Source organism: Cinclus cinclus, chromosome 12, assembly GCF_963662255.1.
Source record: "Cinclus cinclus chromosome 12, bCinCin1.1, whole genome shotgun sequence".
Taxonomy (NCBI): domain Eukaryota; kingdom Metazoa; phylum Chordata; class Aves; order Passeriformes; family Cinclidae; genus Cinclus; species Cinclus cinclus.
Window position 1 is genome coordinate 12,663,993 of NC_085057.1, and position 23,681 is coordinate 12,687,673.

Sequence of the window (23,681 nt, forward strand, 5' to 3'; positions counted from 1 at the left end):
ATAAGAACATAAATTAATCCCTAGAGTAATTCCTTCTATAACATGAAATAGGGGATGTTTCTGCAAATTTAGCTTCATATTTTTGCATGCTAATTTAACTTCCTTTCCAAAAAATATTAATTCAGTTTGATTTATTTTTTAACATGTACAAAACTGACTTCTTCCAACATATTAGAGTAATACTAGAACATTCATTTGAACATTTCATTACGTGACGAAAGAAGTGTGTATTTGATGGGTCAAGTCTGTTGGTCTCTACTAGTTTCTCTTGGGTGAGGTCATGTCTACCATTAAGAAATTTGATCACCTGAACATTTGTCACCTGCCAGCTGTGCTGTGCTGTGCAGCACGTGGGTGCTTGGCTGCTGTGCCCGGTGCCTCTGGCTGCTGAGACACTGGTGGTGGAGGGTGAGGGCCCAGAGCTGGCAGCTGCTGCCATCCCTGAGCCCCTGGAGCATGTCCAGGCTGGCACTGTACCAGCAGCTGAATGTCAGCTCGGGGCTTGTGTCATTTGTGAAGGTGGCTTCACTGCAAGGACTGCATTCTGCCTGCTTCGTTTTGAGGTACCCTGGGTATTGTGGAGGCATGGCAAAAAGAAGGCAATAGCTTACAAAAAAAAAAAAATCGGCAGGATATGACCTGTCTAAAATAAAAAGTATTGGGTGATCATTTTAAGGTTGCCTTAGTGTAAAAATGTTCGTAACGTGATTGCAGAAATGTTTAAATTGAAAAAAATTAATGGAGAAATGAGAGAGTTTGATTAGGTATGCTGTGCTGTATTTTAGCTGCGTGCCTATGATTGAGTTTACTCTGCCCTGAAACTGTTTATATCCTCCTTACTGTGTGCTGAAGTTGGTGGCATAAATAAATATATGGTTAAGGAATAGCATGTCTGTCAGCCCTGAATGAATGTATCGTGAGAGATGAGGGCTGGGGCAGGGGAATATTGGTGGAACTATAAGTACATGGTAAAAAAAATGAGAGTGAATAGAAAAATTGTGAACGTGATTTTCAGTAGTTTCTGTATCTCTTGGGTAACTGCTGCTGCTTGTACTTTAATAGAGGGACAAACCCAAATCTAATAGCAGATAGGAGGGGACCTTCTGAGAACATCTGGAAAGGGAATGTACTGTTGATACATGAAGGAAGCAGGGGTGTATGAAGGCCCTGTTTCTTCCTTCCTTGAATTGGAGTGAATGTTACCCAAACAATGCCACTTTTGAGATAAGCAGTGTATTTTCATCTATCTGTTCTTGAGATAGAGAAAAATGTTCTTTTTAAAATTAGTTTGTGCAAGCTTGTACTTAATGCTTTGAAGGGAGGCTGTGAAAAATGCCTGGGGAAATTGGGAGCAGATCTCGCTAAATTTAGCTATTGAATTCATGCTGTGAAATTCTTTTAAGGTCTTGCAAAATCCCGTTCTAAAGTAAAACACAAGTTTTGAAAAGCTGATGCAATGCACACTCTGTAGCCTCACACTGCTATATTTTCATGACTGTAAAGTAAACAGGGGGAAGAAAGTTGGTAATTCATTGTATTTTATTTATTAGTAATGCCCTGTTTACTTGCTATTAAAATACTGAGAAAATGACCTAGCACTCCTTTTGTGACTGAAAAATAAAACTTTCTGAAATATTATCTATATTAAAAAATCTAAATTTTGAGGTTTTGTTTCTAGAGCTCTCTTCAAAAATTCTACTCTACCCTTTCTAGTGGGATCCTGAATCATCCTGTAAAAACAATTTAGTATGACTTTGTATTTTCTGACTAGATATTTATAAACTCGTATTGATTCTTTATGTATAAACGCCTTTCAGTACAGCTAGGAAGCATATTGATACTGTTATGTTGGTATGTAACAATATTTCAGTTTAGTGTGGTGCCAATGGCATATCTGGAAAGCTTATTTTTGTCAACTGTCCAATTCATAAAATAATCTACTGAAAGCCATATGTTGTACTGAAATATGTTAGATGATTTCATGTCAGTGTTATCAGTCAGATCAATGAATATCTAAAAATCCTTTTCCTCCCATGAATAATATTGCTGTGTTTGCTTAACGTGTGCCAAAAACACCTTTCTTAATGAGAATAATTTGCTTTTTTTTTTCTTTTTAACTATATGCATGCTGACTTTTTATTGAAGTGCAGCTATTTTGGTGGTTACGCACAAAGAACAGGGAAGAAACAGTAAGAGGTCCCTAGGTTAGAGCTGGAATAATTTATTAATTTATGGTATTTACAGCATACTGTAAAATGTGTAATAAGAGGAAACTCTTCAGGCTCTTTAATGGTGAAGTGGCTGGAGAGTTAAAAGCTCCTTTAGCTTCTACTTTGCCATTTATGACCTAATTCATAGATTCATCTTTCCCTGTGACAAAATTGAAATGGAACCTTTTCAGCTTGCGGTGCCAATTTTCCATGTGCCAAATCCAACTACCTCCAGTCCTTTGCTTTCCAGCAAAACTACCATCTGCTTCACAAAGAAATGGGGAGGCTTGAAGTCCTGCAATTAAAATTGGCATTTCAGCAACAGTGCTGTATTATTTTTATTGAATGTTTGTTTATTTAACAAAATGGCATGCAGGTTTGCCAATCAGTGTCCCATTGTGAAGTGTGACATAAAGCCCACAGGAACAGACAGCTGCTAAGAAGTATTTGGATTTTCTTGGACAGACTGGAGGCAAATTTTTGACAAATTAAGATTTTTTTTTAGTTATGTTTATTACTGCATTTTTGATGCAATGCCAGCACCATCAACTTCCAGTATTACACTCACAAAAGATTATTACTTTTTGGTTTCTCTCTATTTTCTCCATCTCTACTCTTTTTGAGAGAACTTACAGGCTATTCTGTATGTATGCAGGTATAAAAAAATTCTCTCCATAATGTTGTGCTCAAATTTGTCTTGACTATTTCTCTATTCATGGCTCCCATCTCACCTCCCCGTTGTGCTTTTATCGCCCTTTTCTGGGTCCAGTTTTCCTGCAGATTACCCCTTCTTTACTGCCAGGTTTCATTAATTCTCAGAATTTCCATCTCAAAGTTCACCCTACAGATAATAGCTCTATTCATCCTCTATTTCCTCCCCTTGTACCTTTTGCTGGCTTATGCCATGTTCCTGGTTTCAGTTCCTCACCATTCTTTTCTCAGTGCTTTCTCCCAGTTCTTGTCCTGCTTTTTGCCTCACAGATGTTTCCACATGGCTGTAGTGCCTGAGGTTGCCTATTCAGTTGGAGAATATGTCTTTGTACAGATTTGAGTGAGTATTAGGTTTTGCTTAAATGAGTTTTAACTATTGTTTCTGCTGGTACCATCTCCTTTCCATTGCCATCACTTCCTCTGTGAATTATACTGTAGGAGTGTTTGTAACACCAAACTTGTGGAAGTGAAGGCATGTAAAGTGTTTGATAATGACTGATGGTTTTTCTTGTCTTAGTTTTGCTGTCTTTGTGTACATTTGTGAGGAGGGAAGGAGGGAGGAGTATCATGTCCCTGGAGTGACTGTAGAGGTGGGCTGTGTTTCATATACAGCTTAGAAATAATTATTATGTACCAACAGAAGTGTGTTACTGAATGTTGAGAGAAACAGCGCGACAGCAGAAAGACAAAATATGAAACAGATGTACCATATGTTACTGTGCACTTGTTTTCTATAATAAAACCATGAGGCATGCAAGAATAAATGTATCATAAAAAAAGTAAATTTGATTTATGTTTGCAAGGGATGATGATTTATATCTGATTCATTCAGAGGAACTACTCTTAGGTCTGAGCATGGTGTTTACTGTATTATAACCACTGATGATGGGATTTTCTTGCGCTTTTTTCTGTGTGATTTTGGCAGTTGGGAAGGCCTAAAATAGCCCTCAAATGCTGGTATAAATGTTATTTTTGCAAGAGGGAGCAGACTTCTAGGTGAAGAATTTATCAAATGTGCGTGTATCCCACACTAAGACCTTCCCTAGGTGTTCTTGGGGAAATAACGGCGTTTAGAAGGCATAAATGGCTTTTATGCAGTGGAAAGTGGATAGATGTGCTAAGATATCCCTTCTGTTTCTGGCAGCCTCCAATTATTTCACCATAGCAAAGGGTAGAAAATGGGTGTGAATTTTACCTTTAAAATTTGCATGGAGGAATTGCCTGAATTACGGACTATATTTATATGGAAAGTATTTTGTCACCACCTACCTTTTGTTTTTTTAATAGAAAAAGTAGTGGTTTAGTACTTAATGCAGACTGATCCACTAGTGAGAAATGAGGCACTATGGATTTCTGTGGAAATTTATGAGGTGTCTGAAAATAGAATATTTTGTGAAGTCTTCAGGACATTTTCAACCTGTAAAAGAAAGGCAAGGTCCACAGTTCTCTCTATAGCCCCACAGATCCTAGAAAGCTCCACAGGAAAGACTTTAGTCTTGAGTTATTCTATAGAGTTTAGCCCTTTGTGTTTTAGAAATTGTGAATGTGTTGAAATAGCAGATTGGAAACATGTTAAATAATGTCCTCAACATAATGATTTTTCTTGTTCTGTCTTATCTTATTATCTGTCACAGCAGTTTGTGAAACACCCATGTTACTTTTATGCATGAGCAAAGCAACTTGTTCAGTACGTGCCTCCCAGTTTCATATATGCAGGACATTGCACTTCTGTGATTTTTACTGAAATAATGGCAAAAGGGCTTCACTTAATATTCATTTTGTAGCTGCAGGTGAATATCCCAATATGTGAAGTGCTCTTGAAGTTCCTTCAGTGTTTAGCTTGATGGAGAGACCTTCACTATGAAATGAAATAGAAATAATCTTTGAAACATGTGCCAAGTACCCGTTAATAAGGATGTGTAGGACTGGTACCTCTATAACTCTATGAATTTCCTATATAATCAAGTTAGATTTTGTGAAATCTTGCATTTGAATGAAGGCACAAAACCTTATTCAGGTAGGCAAAACCTCATACCCATGAATAATCTGTGTTCTTTATATTGTTTTCAATACAGTTTTTCTCTATAACTTGATTCTATGCGACAAGCAACGGTCCAACTTTAGATTTTTGAACATAAAAAGTTTGTATTATTGTAGGTATTCTGTAGTACCTTTAGGTCAAAGATAATTCATAGAAAGCAAGCAAAAGGGGAGCTCATCTCTTTTGTTAAGTACAATTGCCAAAAAGTGGAGTTAAAGCTTTTGTACTGAATAGACTAAAATGCCATTTTTTGATATCTGTTTTAATGGGAAAAAATGAGGTCATTACAAAAAACTCCTTAGGAGTTACAAGAGGTCCTTCTTCTTCTATCTAAAGACATCTGAATTTTGATGTGCTTAAAAGATTTTCATTATATGTGCTTTTTTAATACATGCACACATTCCACTGTGTAGCTGCTGTGATGATTGACACAATAAAAAAATAAAGAACACCTACCTTGATAATAATGATTTAATTTCTTATATTGCATCTGGACCAATTTTTGAGAAGAGCTAATACTTCTGCTTTGATCCTAAATTTATTTTTTGGGCTCTCTTGTGCTTTTTGATCTGTACTGGGGGACTAAATACTTTTGTAGCCAAGGATGTGATGGTTTCTCTTGTGTGGTAGTTGCTATTATCACCTAAGAATGAATTGGGTCTATGCTTTCCCAGTTCATCAAAGGTTACTGGTACTTCAATTCTTCCAGTTACTTAAACTGTTGCTTGCTAGGTAAGCAACTGAGAACCATCATCTAGGAAAGTTTTGGGGTTTGTTTTCCTTCCCCCCCTCTTTTTTTTTTTGATTTGTAAGACATTCACTAAGTCATAGAATTACAGTATTTTCTATACAAGTACAGCATTCAGCTTGTGTTTGAACTTCATTTAAACTCCACCTCTCCCTGTAAGTTTAAAAGATAAATTACCTGTGTGGCCCTGCTTTGTATTCCAAACCCCTCCCTTAATAAGAGCAGAGTGATCACAGTCATAAATAATGACATCATCAATGAACAGTGACATCATCTAGGGAAATACATCAGTCTGTGTTCCAGACATTCTTTCATCCTAGTTCTCTCAACCAAGGAATCTCTCCAAATCAGGGAAAAACATGCCCAAAGGACACCTCAATCTGGAGCCATGCCCACAGGGAACCTGAATTAATTGTTGGCAAAACTAGAGCAAATGCTCTTGTTCACAGGCAGGTTGTGGTAATTCACTTCACAAAAGCTGTTCAAACACTGAGAAGTTTTGATCTCTCAACAGGAGCTGCTGCTATCAAATAAAGACTTAATAACAAAATTTCCATGTAGATTCATTGCAGGATATTTTAGGAGATGATGCATTTGTGTTTAGTAAAGGCAACGTTTTATTGGGGAGAGCAGGAGTGCTGAGGTGCACCATCTGGACTGTTCTGACCTTTATAGAGAAAGTGTCTTCAAGTGGGTGCCATTTACTTTAGAAAGTGCTCAAAATCCAAGGCACCAGATATGAAGTACCAGAAATAGTTCTTTTTTACCATACAAGTCTGAATTAAGAAAATGAAATTGAGTTCAGAGGGACTGTCAAAAAGGTTGTAAAGTTTAAAATCAAAAGTCTAAAAGTGCTTCCTTTTCCTGCAACTTTTAAGTAAGCACATTTGGATGTTTCTTTTGTATGTCATGAAAATTTTGATTTTACTGCTTCCCAGAGTAAGAGCCAGGAAAGCCATTAATGTGCTGACAAGTCTAATTAGCTGAAGCTATTGCAAATACTTGCATTATTTTTGCTGAAATGAAATTTGAATTCTGGCTGGTGGAAGTAGAATACATTTGGGTATTATTTATAACTGGCTGCAGTGTGTAAATTTATTTATTGAATGGTTTTATCAGATGCTTGCATTGAATCAGGCTTCAGGACAAAAAATGTATCTGTGCATCAGCAATAACAGCCTTCTGGTATTTTGTCTCATACAGTTAAATTTAATACAATAAAAACTGTGAGCATACTTTATTTTGTAGGCAGGTATATAGTTATCCATCTTTTACCATTGGGATAGCTCTCAGCACAGTTTCATTATGAAGAAACTTTGGAGAAGATTTAGTCTAGAATATAAAAGTCAAGTTGCACAATAAGTTTGAGTAGAGATGCTTGATTATTAGGATTTATTCTGAAACCTTGGTTAGACTTAGCACATTTAGCTAGAGGGGTCTTACACCAGGTCCCTGCTGTGTTGTCAGGCTACCCAAGTAAGAAACTATTGAACTCTTTGCCCTGAACTTAGAAAGACTCTAGCATTTGCATTCTAGATATTATTGGGAAAAAAGGTGATAAAAGATTCTACAGAATAAAATAATGTAAAGTCTATTTGATTACAAAGGCAATTAAATGTTTAATTTCCTTTGTTTTCTGAAGTGCCTGGAGCCATTCTCTCTTCTGTTTAGTGATAGTTAAAAATAAATTATCCAGCTGGCTGAAAGCTTTTCACTTGGCAGGTAAACAGTATTACTCTCCAAGGAGGTCAGGGTATTTTGCATTTCATCATTCCTGGAATTTGTTTTTTATAGTCCAGCTTGATTAAGCCTCCTGTGGCACTGGAAGAAAAGGCAGCACACTTATTAAAGCTAGAAAATTGCTATTGACTAATTGCCATTTAGGACAATAAAAATTTAATTTCGTTTTGCTTCCTTTTAAATATTACTTTTACTAAACACAATGCAGAATAAACACACACCAGTTACTTAGAAATGTGCATTGATTATTTATTTATTTAATTGTCAATTATCTTGCTTGTGGTTTAAGCCTAGCTGGCACCTGAGCTGCACAAACCCATTCCCCTGGGAGAGCAGTGGAAGGATGAAACAGTAAGATACAAATAACAAAGAAATAAAGAGGAGAAATAGCTAAAGAAATAAAGAGGTTTCAACTTGCAGACAGCAAAGCATTGCAAGCTAGATGGGCCTCTCCAAACACTTCTCCTTGAGGGTTATTTTTCCTTCTTGAAACTGAAGAGAACCAACAGGGCCCTACAATGATTACGGCATCCCCTGTTATCCTTTCCAGAGGAATTTTTTGACCCGTGGATTATGTGGGTATCCCCCTCCATTTTGAGAAATGCCTGAGGAACAGCAAGTTCTCCCCATGCAAGCACAAATCATCAGCACAGATTACAATGGCAGCTTTGGTGAACTGAGAGGTGAAAATTAGCCCTGAGATAGGGCTAATCCAAATACATGTTTACATTTTACTGCAGCTAACAAGCTTTTTCTATATAAATGGGCATACAAGGAAAATATGTGGGGTTTGGAATGGACAGCCTCTGTCTTTTAAAGTAATTGATAATAAAAGAAGTGCTTGAGAGTTTTTAGATTTTGGTTTGTCAATAAATATTTGTTATGATGTACGGAGGAAAATGGAATGGTTATTCACATTATCATATCCAGATCCTTGATTCTTATTGGATATGGATAACACTCAGGATTTCTACAGGTTCTGTGGATCAAAGGGGAAAAAAAAAAATCCTCTAATCCTCTCTAAAAAGTATAATGTGTTTTACTAAGGTTTTTGGCAGTAGAAATGGCAGAGAGCTATTTTAAGGTACACTTTTCTATAAAGGCTTTTCTGCTCCAAGTTTCAGAGCACAAGTGGCCTAGGCTTCTTTCTCTTAATAGATAAAGTTCAGTATCTAGGACTGAACTTGTTTCCAATACAGCTGAGAATATTAAAGAAAGGGTCAAAATAACAGATGAATCATGGAGCTGATCAAGGTTATTTCAGTAAAAGAGCTGGGACAGGTGAAAAAAAAAAACCCAGTGAGTACCTTTGACATGGCTTGAATAGATTGACTGTGCTGTATTTTTTGTTAGAAATGATAGCAAGTGGTTCATTATTCAATTGAATTTTGGAATAGGAGTAGAGTTCTATTAAATAAAAAGTATGAAATAGGCCTTTGAGCTAAGGTTCAAAGCTCTCTGTTTCACTGTTGCAAACATCAATGAGGTCAGTATGTCATGTTTGTGAGTACAATTACAGTTTTAGTGCTGTAGTCTTTCTTTTTGTTTTTTTTATAGAATTAGGTAAGTGATAATACAGAGGAGTTGAAGCAGGAAGAGAAGGGAAAAAGTTGTAGAATTCATATCCTATGTTGTCTGAGATAAGGGTGTAAGATTTGACAAAAGGAGACTGTTCCTTTGACCACCTATTTGCTTTTCTCATCATGTAATGTCACTGTATGTGATACATGAAATGGTCATAGAAAAAAAAAATAAAGCCCATAATGCAGTTTTTAATGCCACCATCCTAGCAAGTGTTCTTGTTAGGGATAAAAGGTAGTGTAATGCCTTTGATGTTCCATTTTATTGTCATTTCTAGGATTTCTAATCTCTTTCCTGAACTCCATGATCACATTTTTTGCTGTCTAGTCCTCTTCTCCATGTCTTTGAACACAGTCTGGCTATTATGTTTTTTGTAATTCTACTTCATTGGTGACAGTTCCATACCACTGAAGGTGGCATCATTCCTTGGAGAAAATGCCTTAAATGTGTAGAAATAACTTTTAATAAATGTGCCTGGGGTGGCTTCCTGTTGTTAGCAACTTTATCTTCCCCCTGTTAAGTAAATTTGAAATAAGTGAATTATTCTTTGATCATCAATCCACTTATTTCACCAGCAAGTTGATCTACAGGCTACAAGTAAGAATGTCTGTTCTGGAGCATGAAAGAAGGGTGTTGTGTTTAATGCTAATTTCTCTGTGCATCTCTAATAAAATGTCTCTTGATTGGAGTGATGCTAATGTTTAATTAACAGACTCTTCTGTTTCCCATATTTTGAACGTAGCGTTATACACAAGCTTGGCTTCTTGGGCTCATAGATTTGACTGTAAAGATGTTGGATAATACAGAAAAAACCCCTGCTTTCCCCCCTTCTTCAGCTGAAAATAACCAAATAGTAGTTTTCTTCATAAGTATAGTATTATATTTAATGGCTTAAGACGCAGGCTTCTAAGTTCATTTATAATAGCTGATATAAATTATAATTTATGGTGGATTTTATCCTCTGTAAGAGCTTTCTTTGCGTGGGGCCTTCTCATCTGCTGAGTAGCATGTAGATTTGATCCAGAGGATTCTGGGGCAGATTTTACACCTCCAGGAGCATCTTGCATTGCTGTTTACCTCAGAGGTGATGAGAGTGCATTTGCTTCTTTATAGACTGGGTGAGAAGGCAAACTGGAAATTATGGGAGCTGTAGCATGTGAAATAGTAGAGAGCAATTCCCCTGCCATTAATCCTTTGCTGCTACAAATGATCTCATCTGTACAGCACTAGAGTATTTCAGAGCAGGGTCTCTCTCAATTCTTAGTGTTTAGATGGCCCTGAATTAGAGGACAGTAATTCAAAATTTTATTACCTCTGGAAGCAGTGCAGTGGTTTGAAATGTCATCAATATTAATTTTTCTTTGCAATTAATGTGGATAAAACTGTTTGAAAAAGTGGAACAGGCTATTTCTGGTACTAGGAGTGCAAAAATATCACCTTGTGGAGTGATGATTCTCTTGTTTGTTAGAGGAAGAATCTCAGGTGGAGGGGTTGGAATCATCTCTTCTGGATTTAATGCAAGAATGGTGTCCCCTGGGGGAGGGTGCAGGTGCTCTGGGCTGTGTCCCACTGCTGGTGCGTGCAGAGCACGCAGGGCTTGGGTTCAGCACTGCCCCAGTGCTCCGCTGTCAGCAGGGCAGGGAACCCAGACCTGCATCAGGAGCACCTGGTTCTGTGTCAGAGCTGCCAGCCAAGAGCCAAGGTCAACTCGATTTCTGGTTAAGTGCTGACTACAAGTCACTGTGTACATTGAACGTGTCCGTGTGTCCGTGTCCGTCCGTGTCCATATATATATATATATATATATCTGTATTTACAGATATACACACATCCATACAGATACGTGTGCTATATGTGTCTGTGTGTCCTCCCGCTACAGCTGTTGAATTATGAGGGGGAAATTACAATCTCTTCTAAAATACCCGATTTAGGCTGATAATTTTATTTTTTCTATCCTGCGATTTCTAATCCGTAGATAGTCTTATTTATGCACGCGCTCCCAGTTTATTTGCTCGCTGCGCGGCTGTGGTTTCTGGGGGTTTGTGCCCGGGAGGGTTTTCTGGCGGCTGGGGATTCAGTGCCACCTTGTGGGAGCGCTCCATAGCTGCAGAGTTTTTCTGGAGATCTTCCGGGCTGCTTTAGGCTGCGAAGTGAGTCCTGCGAAATCTGACAAGAGTAAATCCAGATTTAACCAAGTGCACTGCGAAAGCAAAGCTCTCCCGGCTTGTGAAAGCCTATATTTAAGTGCAGGTTTTTTTTTTTTTTTGAGCCCTAATGATTTCTCTTTTCCTGCATATCTGCATTTCTTCAGTAAACTGGGATGAAATGTTCTTCCAGATGGTCATCTTGCTTTGTGATGCATCATTTGTCACTATTGGATCTAACTGGACTCTGTTTTGAGTGGAGCCACTGGAATCTCTGTATTGATTTTTTTTTTTTAAATTTTCCTTTAGCTGTATCAGAACACATAGTTCTAAGTCTCCTTTTCAAATTTTTTCAATGGGAAATGATTATGTATTATGGTTAATCAACTCACAGTACTATTCCTAGTATTGAAAAAGAATTGAAAGCTGAAGAGTGCTCTTTTATGTGTTTTGCTGATTAAAATAGTCTAGGGAGAGGTTGAAATTGGAACTTGGATTTCTGGCTTACTAAAAGCTGTGCTTGAAATTGTCACATGAATAATTTATATTAATATGATTTTTCTAGTGGCTGCCTTTACAAAAAAATATAGCTAGAAAGTTACAAAATGGAAAGGTGGCAAGGGTAAGAAGGTCAGCACAAATATTAAGATGTCCCCTTCCCACAGCTTTCACTGATGCTCTGCATTTGTCTCTTCTGTCAACAGAGATTTCTTGTAAAGAAACTTCAAGCCCTCAGTTCATGCACAAATTTAACATCACGGTTTGCAATACAGTGCTGAGGTTTTGTCTGATCCTCTAACTTTCCTCTTTTGTGTCTTTCAATATAGTGTAAAATAATCACCAAAATCTCCACTGGAGAGATTGGCAGGCTCTCTCAGGCTGTTGGAGTTCCCTGTATTGCTTCTTAGCTATGATACATAAAATATTAACTCTTACAGTGTGTTGAGTATTGAAGTCCTCTGAGAAACAAGCACATACTGCATATTATGTGAATAGTTGTTTCCATTTTTTAAATGCCATTCAGTGTTTTGTGGCTTGCTGTTCGCTGATAGTAGCAATCATTTCTGTTCTGATCTGTTATGACTTTATAATTGGAAACACTATTTGGACAACTCTGTACTTTTCCTTTATCTGCATTTCTCTTTGGTAGCTTCAGCAGAACCTGCACTTTGTCCTCAGAAATCCCCTTTCTCAGATTTTATTTTATTTCTTTAATGAAAGAAGTGAGATGTTTCCTTAGAGGCAAACTACAAAATAGGCAAATAGAGCCCAGTTCAAATTTTTTTAATCTGGGAAGAGCATTCATTTTGTTTTCATTTTTTTTTCAAGGTGATAGTGAGTTATCTGCCAGAAGCAGAAACTCTATAGCAAAATTTCAAGCAAATAAAGGGAGAGTCTGAAGATCAAATACCAGAAGTTGTTCAGTGTTTGAAATGTGACCTTTTTTGCTCTCAATGCTCTCCTTTTGTAAGCAATTTATTGACTTTGTGCCTGTAAAAAAAATTCCTTTAAAATACCCCAACCTCAGTTTTTGAGAAATAAGAAAGTAAAAGGCCTGCTTAGCATCCAAGATTTTTGCTATGCTGTTATTTTGACTGAATCAGCAGGCTGCACAATACATTCCACAATACTGTCCAAAAAGAAAGAGAAAAGTACTTGCCAAATATTTATTTTGCATATCAGTTTTTTTTTGTTTAAATGTGGCAATCGGAGACAAGAAATTCTTATTTTTCTGTTCTTCATTAGCTATAATTTGCACGATGGTTCACATCTAGCTGGTGTTACAGAACATAATCCCATGGGCATGATAGTAAGGAGAAGAATATTCACAGGTTTTTGAACAGGTGCATTTCACTCGTATATGACCATGGAAACAGGAATAGAGCTCAGTTCCCTATGACAAATGCAGATCTTAATTCACATGCAATTCTGCTTCTAAATTAAACGCTTCCATTATGTGCATTTTGTTTTAATTTCTTGGCCCACTGTGATCATCACTAAACCTTATTTCTCCTCAGGCCCCAAACCAGCAGTGAGGAATGCTGATCCTATGGCATTCTACTACTGTTTAAAAGACTCCAAACCATTATGTAGTCCCTGGAGTTTTCTGAGAGACAACTGCACTCCAATACATCAGTAATCTATTCTGGAATCTGTCACAGTGGTGCTCAGTCTTTTGCTGGTCCACCGGGGACTTACGTGATTTCACTTTCAGGGAGCTCTGCATTTTTTTTTTTTCTTTAAAAACCCCTAAAATATCCCCACAAAACAAGAACATGCTCTTAGCTTCTCCCAACATTTGATTAATCAATTTCCATGTTGATAATAAATATGTAACAAAATTTATGGAATGAAAATGAACTAAAAGCCTGTAGTTTGGTGAGGCTGAGACAAATAATATTTTAATAGTTTTTCAGTCACTTTAGTTACCTGTTTGTGACTTGCTGACTTAACCTGGATATGGTTGTTTCTGTACTGGGGATTGAATACATAATACCCCACTAATTACAACAGAAGAGAAATATAGTGCTAGTTGATGAAAAGGTTGACATTGAACATCTCTATGCTGGGAAAAAAATACCTGCTTTGTGTGTGAAGACTTGAACGTAGAGATCAGGGTGAATTTTTTTTTTTATTTCCACCATTTTTTTTTTTTTTTTTGGGAGGGAGTAAAACAGAAACAAAATTTCAATCTGTACTAAATACACAGTGCAGTATTTTGTTAATGAACACTTATTTTGTTTTAAGAATTTTTTCCACAACGTTTTGAGAGCTTTGTGCATGTCTGCAAATACCTTGTCTAAATAGAACAAATTGAAAACCCTTGATAATGTACTGTTCCCTTCTGAAAGGTTGTGATTATTACTTTAGGGGTATATTTACTGTGTTAAATCTTTCTTCATGGGAAAGCTTTAACAGCAGAGAAGGCAAACTGGAAAACAAAGGCTTCCAGAAAGCACCAGACAGTGCATCAGCAGAATTGAAACCTTACTGTTCCCTCTAGATAAAAGGCTGAGGAGATAACTGGAAATCTGTTTCATGAGAAAAAGAGAGCTAGGAATGGTGTGTCCTTGTGCTTCTTGTTTTTCCTTTCATCTTGTATCTATTTGTTACCAGTGGGGCTTGTGGGTGATGTCCATGGGGGAGTGGAATTTTCTTTGGTGGTTTCTTACTTTCTTAGACGCGTGTTGTGATGTTGGGAAACTCAGATGATGTTTCTGTTCAGTGGTTGCAGTTACTCCTGGGATTAGCTGTAGAACGGGGATTCTGCTCATCTTTGGTAAACAACAGGCAGAATACAAATCACAAGTATTGATTATGTCAAGCCAAAGCCATGGGGGAAGTTTTGTGCGGGGAGCGTAGAGGTTTGCCATCCCAAATGGTTTGAAAGCTTCCTTGGGGAGCCTCAAGTGCTTCAATCCTGAAAAAAAAGCAGAAACTTTTTATTCAGGCAGTAAAAGAATATCAGAGGAGCTGTAGTTCATAAGGGGATGGAGGATTTCTCAAAGTATGTAGTTATTTTATCTGTTGAGAATAGTTTTAAAATATGAATGCCTAAGATTTATCTTTGAGTATCCGGGACTTCTAAACTATGCATTGTTCTTAGCTGAGTAGTTAATGTTGCAGACAGAACTATTGAGAAACAAATAATAATCTGCTTTTCTTAAACTGATAATAATTTCCAGGCCTTGTTAAAAAGCATTTTGTGTTTTCTTCCTGTAAAGTGTAAGAAGAAATCTGCAAACAGATTCTTCCACATGAGTTCGTATTGGTCAAAATATTTGTTACTGAGGATTTTTTCAGTCAAGTAATATACTATTTAGTGACTCTGGCACTACTAGCAGTATTTCTCCAAAAGGCAGAATAAAAGTCTTGTCATAGTCTGGTCATAGCAGCATAATTGGACTGCTTAAAAGTTGCCATGGTAAGGATCACCTAAATACAAACCCCTGTATTTTGCTGTGATGCTGATCACAAAGGTTTTAACAAACCTCCTCTTTTTAATGACCGAGGAACTTGATTTTTTTCCCCAACATGTATCTTTGCAGACTATTCCTCTCGTCTTTAACTTCTTATATTTCTCAATGTCTCTTCCTCTTGACTTTCTGGTTCTTGTGATTAGAGGCTACAAGGTTTGGCTCCTCAACATCTCTCAGCCCACAGCAAACAAGGGAATTGGGAAAGAAATGTGTTTACAGGTTGTTCCTTAAGAAATAGGTGCAAAACTGATCTGGAATTTGCAGTACTAAAGCTTTTTAGCCTGTTTGGGGATGCATTTTTAATCAATGACCTGAAGTCTTCAGGCAATACTTTTTTTTTTTTTTTTTTTGCAAAGGTACTTGTGTGAGATGACCCAGAGAAGCTGACTGAATAGTAGTGAAGTCTGTTACTTCAGATTAAATATGTCTGTATTAAGAAATGGAGATTTAAATGTGTATCACCAGATTCCTTATTTAGTTTGCAAAGCAGAGGATGAGGGGCAAGCTTAGGGGAGAGGAGTGGTAGAGCAGCTTGGTGGGCATTTGATTAGCAACAGAGGAAGAGGAGGAAAGGTTTGACCAAGAAGCTGATGGAGGGGATCTCCCTTATTACAGTGTGGGTCTTTTGGAACAACTGCACTGAAGCCCTACTGGCCAGGAGGTGGCTGCGTGTGGCCTGCTCATGGGACATGGAGAATCAGTCTTGTGTTTTCCTTTGCTTCTGTGCATGGCCTTTGCTTTTGTTTTATTACACTGCCTTTACCTTGACCCACGAAGTTTATTTTATCTTATTCCTCTCCTGCCCCCAGTCCTGCTGAGGAGAGGAGGGATGGGGTGGCTTGGTGGAGTCCTGGCCTCCAGCCAAGGTCAGCCCACCACATCTGTGTTAAGAAATGCAGAATTAAGTTCACGTGACAAGATTCCTTATTAAACTTGCAGAGCACGATTGTAGGGGAAAGCTTTATAGAATTTGACAAGACACCGAATTTGGAGGCATAAAGAAAAAAAAAAGGAAAGACAAGAATTCTCCCTTTTCAAATATGTGATTATATCAGCAAACACTGTTATGCAAAAGCTCTCTCACAACTCACACTCAGAATTTTTCATGCTGATGATTCATTGTGTGCGGTCAGAATCTCTTGTGAGTCCTCACAAATGAGATCTGTCTTCTATTTCCAACTCTTTCTGTCAGTTCTATGTTACTCAGGCAAAATTCTAGTCAACTGGTTTTCAGTGGTGTCTTTTGGATACCAGATTTACAAATTGTGATAGGCATTGAGGAAATGCATGAGAGAATCAATTTCTTAATTTATGGTAATGAAAGGAAATTGAAGATACTTTCTTCTTTTTTTCTTTACAGAAGAAAATTAGGATTTGCATGTTTTTCTTTAACAATAGTTAAAAATATTTGCAAGTCTAATGCTTGTACTTATTTCAGTCACATAACTAAATTTAACATACAAATAGATTTAGATGCAGTTCCTAAGAAAGCTTTAAGTAGTCTGTTTCCTTTCGATGATGGAGCCTCATACTGTGAAGAATTAAGGTGGAACAGATTATGGAATAAATAAGGAAGCTTGATTTTAGAGAATGAGAGTATGGTTGACAGTATAATTTGCTGTTACATTTGTCAAGGTGTATTGTTCAGGTATAGCTGTAGGTTTCTATACATACAATTGCACAGGAGGATTTTTTTGTTTGGTTTTTTTTTGCAGACTTTTGTATCATTTTATATTTGCCACTGCCAAAAGACTAGATTGTGTCAGCTGATTGATCCCTGTCAATTCTCTGTTTACTGGGTTGGGAAAGAAACAGGAGAATCAGGAGCTAAAATGCAGTGTACTGTTCTTGTACTGCATTTTACTGTTCTTGAATGTGTTCTTTGCTTTCAATTGGGCAAAGCACAAGAACCTGTGTGCTTCTCTAAGTGGACCTACAATTTGAAATCAGTGACTCTCCTTGTGAATTTATTCCCCTCCACTGTTCATCACATCTGTGGCTTTGGGATGCTCTGAAAAAGTTTATGTGGCCCAAAACACACTGTGGCAGGTTAGTTCTCAGGTAACTCTTTTGGGTGTAGTTAGTCGGTGTTGACTAGAGGAACTTCTTTGTGTAGAACATGAATTGAAGTCTTTGAAGAGCCATTAGTTAATCTTCCTTTTATAGTTTTGTTTCAGTTTATGGGGCAATTCACAATTCCATGAGTTGCTTGTGGAGCTGGGCTCTGGAGAAGGATTGAAAAACTAGAAAGAACTATTTATATATTGTCAAGAAATCGGCATGGAAATTTTTCTGGTCAACTGGTCCATTTTTAATAGCAATTATAAAAAATGTGATAGATCTTGCATGGGTTTTATAAAAAGTCCTGTGAAGTTCTGTGTGTGTAATTGCAGCCATGTGATAGATATTCACAGCACTCCTACATTCCTTCCCCTGCAGTTAATTATACAATTTCTTTCCACCCTCACAACATTTGTTCTTTCCTTTCCTTTGCAAGCTGCAGATACAAAAATCTGTGCCAGCAGATGACTAAATCTGGTCCACCATGTTCTAAGTCTTGAAGGTGTACCAAAATGGATTATTTTATGTCAAAGTAGCAGTAGTCTGCCACAGTTGAGGCTGTTAGTTTTAACATAATTACAGAGAAGCAGCCAGAACTACTGTCATGCTTAGTGACAAATGTGGGTCTGGGTAGAGCTAGGATAGCCTGCACAGGCTGCTGCGGGCAGAAAAGGAACTTGTCTCATTTTTCTTAACCAGAATTGCTATTTGAGTTCTGATTTCTAATTATTTTTATGTTGATCCAACAATTTTTGTTTTTTCCAGCTTGCATTCAGAAGGTTTGTGTGTTAGCAATGTGTATGTCAAGTTTACTTTTATTTGTGGGTTAAAAAACATGGTATTTTAGAATTAGTTTTCTTTTCCTCAGCTAGATTTTTATAGAAATATTGACATTTGATATATAGAGACTGCTTGACTATGGAAAAACATTTATTTGTAGATAGGTTGTAGCATGAAGGAGTAAATTTTGTCTGATTTAACAGTAGGAGGATGTATCTAATTATTATTCAGATCAAGGAAAAAAATTGACTATTTCTGGGGTACTGGTAGTTGCTGAATATTGCTGTGGCTTAGTTGTAGCACAGTAGTTCAGAGAAGGTTCTTAGGTGTGAGAAGTAGGACAGTGAAATAATTTTGGGATCCAGAAGGTGTAGTCAATCTTGGGGTAGCAAACAGCACATTAGTAGATTCAAAGTGGGGAAGTTTCTACATCTAAAGGAGCTTTGAGTTTGGTTATTATACAGAGTTAAAAAGATGATGAGATTAAGAAAATATAAGATTTGCCATTACATAAAACAAGGCTCTTAATGAGTAGCCTATGTGTGTATGCTCTCAGCTGAGTGTGTGCCTAATTAAGATGGAGGTACTAAGAGAATGAAGATCTGGACATATATTTAAATATAGTGCTTATTTAATGACAGAACAGAATCTAAGTGTTTAACTGAATTCTACCACTGTCAATACTTCTTGTCTGTTTGAAATAACTGATAAAAGACATTATTTCAAAAGGTTGGTTTCTCAAAGTTTTGAATTTTTCATTTAGTTTAAATAATTGCTAAAACCTGACATACTTACATGTGCTTGTGAAAACCTGAAGGTAGTATCAAATTAAATGAAGTTGTGTTGTTATTTTTGTGTCTGTGTTGTTGCTGTTTGGGTGGGGTTTTTTTATTTTTTTTTTTTTTAGTGTGGTTTCTGTTGTTCTTGTTTTTAGAATGTGGAGTTGCAGAACATCAATTAAACCTAAGAGGTCTAATGACATGCATTTAAGTCCCCTATTTCCTACAGTTAAATGTCTTCTGGTACAGACTGTGAGTCTGTTCAGGAGTTAAAATTTCTAAAAGCTGAATATGCTGTGTAGGCAATGAGTAGAGGGAAAAAATAAAAATAAAAAAATTCTCAGATAAAGATATAATCTGAAATGAACATCATAAACCATAGTAATTTAGGCAAATTATCTGTATTCCAACCTTAACATGGGCAAAATCCATTTCAATTTTGATCTGTGTTGAGTAAGGGAGTACAAGATGTATCTCTGGAACAGAGACAGATCCCTGTACTCAGATGTATTATAAATATTTTAGGACAAGCTGCAGTGTTCTGAAAAACCTAGAAATGTAAAAGAACATTAATTTCTAATAGGAATGTTGTAATTTATCGTGGGACTGATTATTTGAAATGTATTTTTCTTTGTCACATTTATTGAGTAAAGTCTGTTGGTAAGTTAATGTATTTGAGTACTGTGAATTTGTTGTTGCCTTTCTGTATAATTCAATAAAATTATTTTTTTCTGTTGAAGATATTTTTGTTGAATTCAGCTCTTTCTGTTGAATCTCCTTTGCTTGCATCTGACCTTTATTTATGTTGATTTGCTTCATTTTTTCATTTGCCATGCTGTTCAGTTTTTGGATGCCAGAAGAACAAAGGTTTGTCCACTATTTGCAGTAAATTTATTTTTCAAAAATTCAGTATTGCTTATTGTGGGTTTTTGTTTGCTTTTTAGAGATACAGTAATCCTGTTTACTAAACTTGTTCATAGCTTTAGCTTCCAAAAGTGAAAAAATGAAACCAACCAGCCCCATCTCAGCTCTTCCCCGAAGTCCCCTTTAATTATAGTGAGGGCTTTGATTGACTTTATAAACAGCAGTGTTGTTGAGCACCATGAAGAGCAGATTTATCCTTGGTCTATGAAGTGATTTAGAAAACATGGAATACTGAGTCTGTGAGCTTTGTAGGTACACATTGATTGTTCTGATGGATGTGTCACTGCCTAGTGTTTGCATTTGTTGCTATTAATTTTATCTGTAGCTGACATTATTGTGTGTCTGTGTGTTGTCTTCTTTTTTCTTTCTAGAAGCACTTGAAAGATATCATTACAAATATTGTCACCTGCATTTAATATTTTATAAGGTCATTTGGTATACTTTCATTACTAATTCTAATGACTTTTTGTAACAGCGTACCACAAAACTTTAATCAAATTCTGCGTTCAGATTCAAAGCTAATTGTTTTCTCTTTTTTTTCTTCTTTATTGTAGCATCTGCAAATGACAATCCAGGCACTTCAAGATGAGCTTAGAACCCAGAGAGACCTTAACCATCTTCTCCAGCAAGAAAGTGGGAACCGAGGGGCTGAGCATTTTACTATTGAGCTCACAGAGGAGAATTTTCGAAGACTTCAGGCAGAACATGATAGACAAGCTAAAGAGCTCTTCCTGTTGAGAAAAACTCTAGAAGAGATGGAGCTTAGGATCGAAACACAAAAGCAAACACTAAATGCAAGAGATGAATCAATTAAAAAGCTTCTAGAGATGTTGCAAAGTAAAGGTTTGCCTTCTAAAGGAATGGAAGATGACAATGAGAGAACTCGAAGGATGGCAGAGGCTGAATCTCAGGTTAATCATTTAGAAGTGATTTTAGATCAGAAGGAGAAGGAAAACATGCATCTTAGAGAGGTAATTAAAAACTCATTTATTTGTTTAAAATATTTATCTTTGTTAAAAATAGTCATGTAACTTGTTGCAGTTTTAGAAATGAAATTAGGCTATTGAAGTGTTTTCATTTTATGCTCTAAATTTTGGATGAAAAGGATGCATTTGTTTTACATCTGCAATAAATACTTAGCAGGATTGTATGACACTGAAAAGCAATAATAAGAAAATATGGAATATAAGTAGGTATATTTGGTAGGTATATATTGTCTCTGAAATGTTGCTTTGCAAGTTTTTTTTATCCTTTCATTTTGACAAAGTGATACCTGGCAAGTGAAGACTAGACCTACTGGAGAGGGAAGTGACACCTGTTGCTGCTCTGAAGAGTCATGTGTGCATGCTACCTTTGTGTTGGATTTTTATGCCTCTAGTGTTTGAAAAGAGTGTTTTTAGATCATTTGCCTTCTATACAAACGAAGGCTTCTGCCTTTGTGTATTTCTAATGTATTTTCATGTGGGGATACTCCAACTTTTTCCATAAATATAACATAATGTCACATTAAAACGCTGTGCTGCTGGCCGTGCTCTACTTTGAGAAAACCTCAATTTGATCCCAAGCCCAACTGCACCAGCTGCCCCCATCACCTGTAAATGCATTTTTGGGAGTGGATTTGGGATGATTGGATTAGTACAATTGAAAGGGAATCTGGCCTGTTGTCAAGCCCATCTGCCCCTTTAGATCCCAGCAGTGTTCACATGTGACTGTGTCAGGCAAACAAGGCAGGGCCAGTCTTCCTCACAAAGACCCTTTAGCAGGGTGAAAATTTGCAGGGAGGTCGTGTACAACCTACACACAGCAAGGGAAGTCAGGAGAAACAGTTCTGTTTGCTTAGGAACTCAGCAGCAGTGTGGTCACTGAAAACACCAATTTGCCTGACAGATCAAAAAGCGCAAATGAAATTAGTGCAAGAGTTTAAGAGTAGGTGCTTGAGATTAAGAACAGCTATTTACATCTAGAGACTGTTGTCAAAATCTTTTCTTTGCTTTGGACAAAGTATCTTATATTTAGCTTATGTTCTTCTCTAATCAAGAGTATGTGTTGAGGACTCAGTAGTTTCTGCTGCCCGTTTGAAGCTTAGAAAGTGGAAAATTTTGTGATACAATTCAGTAAACGTCTCCTGTGAAGGTATGGATCCCGAATCTTTTCACAGGCAGATTTTTAATTAAAACCGATGTAATATATTAATGGAGTCTGAATGGAGTTGCATAAGGAGCAAATGATGCTGAATTTGTGATGAGGGAGGGTTGTGGAATAAGTTCTATGAACTAGCTGACAAGTTTTTTGATTTAGGTCTGCATACACTGTTTTTAAGAATAGGTGATTGTGTGATTGTATTTCATGCGTTGTATCAGTGTCAATTAAGTTTGTGGTCCCTACATTTGGCTATATATGGGACATGAGTAAATCTGAAGAAAATTTCTAATGAGAATGGTTATCAACGACAGTGAGAAATAGAACTAAATTGAACTTGAAAGATAAAATGTAAGCTTCCAAGTAAAGTCCAATTGGCATCCAATTTACTGATTAGTCCAAGGCATGCTGAAAGGAGATGTTGTTGCTATTTATAGACTGTGCATGTTTCTCCTGTATTTATACTGAATTAATTTGATGTATCCCCCCAGTTGTTCTCAGGGGCAGGGAAAAAAGTTGTTTCTCTCTCAGTTTCTATGAGATTATAAAGGTTGTCTTTTGTCTGGAGTGCTGCAAGTATGGAGTGGGGTTTACGGCTTATGATATGCTGATACACCTTGGTAAGTGATCAAGGTTTAAAATTTTACTAGATTTGTTGCCTGGAGTGTGTCCTAGCCAGATTGGCAGGAACTGTCTAATGTTTTGGGGATTTTGGCTCACAATTTCCTTGTTTTTTCTAAGAATTCAAGGCTTTGGGTGCAGTGTCTCTCCAGCTCTCTTTCTGTTACACATAGTATTTATAGGTTTTAGTTTTACTTACTTTTAACTTTCTGCATATTTGAAGTTTGTTGTAGGGACCTTGGAAGTCTGATGTGTAGGCTGTAGGAATTCTTCAGAAACAAAATGTTTTAGTAGGTGCCTGTTTGTTTATGCAGGACTCTGGATTTTATTGTTCTGATGGACTCTTGGAAAATGTACTGAGGTTTAATTTTCTTTTTCTTTTGCTTTCTTGTTATGGAAAATTGTCTGCATGCTTTGAAGTAACATCAGACATGATGTATAATTTGAAAGTATTAAGTATTTGTTAAAAGTCCAAGCAGATCAACCTTTGATCTTTATGTGTAGATTGGTTAATCCTTGTTCTGCAGTGCTCATATGAACTTCTGTCTCTGCTTTTAGTATTCATCCTGCATGATACAGGTTTTCAATATGACAAAACAGAGGTTACTTCTGTTGTTTCTGCAGCAGCCTGCCCTGTGGATTGATAATGTTTTTTTCTGTAACTAGGGATTGTAGGTTTGCATATTAACTGTGTAAATCACCGGGCAGAGTTACTGAACAATTTTTTTTCCTCCTGAGAATGCTTTAAAAGTAAGCCAGAACTTGGATACATTTTTAATGAATTTCATTCATGAATTATTTAGTATTCACTCAAATGCTATTAATCTTTCTATACCTTTAACAAAATATTTTTAATTTTAGAACATAATCTAAAATATTCTGCTTTCTTTATTTTTACAGGTTGGAGTATAGCTTGAGTGTTGAGTGTATTTCTGAGAAACTAGTATTGGGTTATGTGTAGTGTGTTCTGTTTGATTAAATCCTGGATGACTGTTTCTTCTCTTTAATTAGTTTTGCTATTTTACTTCTGCTGCTGCACTTGAAATTGTCTGTGCCATGAGGGGTACAGGGGGAATTTCCTCATGGAAAGGGTTGTTAAATGCTGGAATGGACAACTCGGGGAAGTGATGGGATCACCATCCCTGAAGGTGTTCACAAAATGACTGCGTGTGGCACTCTGCCATGGTCGTGTTGACAAGGTGGAGATTTTCAAAGACTTTTG

The 23,681-nt window shown here is 36.8% G+C and overlaps 1 protein-coding gene across 1 annotated transcript in view; it reads left to right on the forward strand.

Moving 5' to 3' along the window:
• Window positions 1-23,681, forward strand: part of ERC2 (ELKS/RAB6-interacting/CAST family member 2) — a 276,247-nt gene that overhangs the window by 18,272 nt on the left and 234,294 nt on the right. Inside the window, exons 2-3 of the mRNA XM_062500997.1 lie at window positions 19,619-19,642; window positions 20,254-20,670. Coding sequence (XP_062356981.1) covers window positions 19,619-19,642; window positions 20,254-20,670 — 441 coding nt within the window. The remainder of the gene's footprint in view (window positions 1-19,618; window positions 19,643-20,253; window positions 20,671-23,681) is intronic.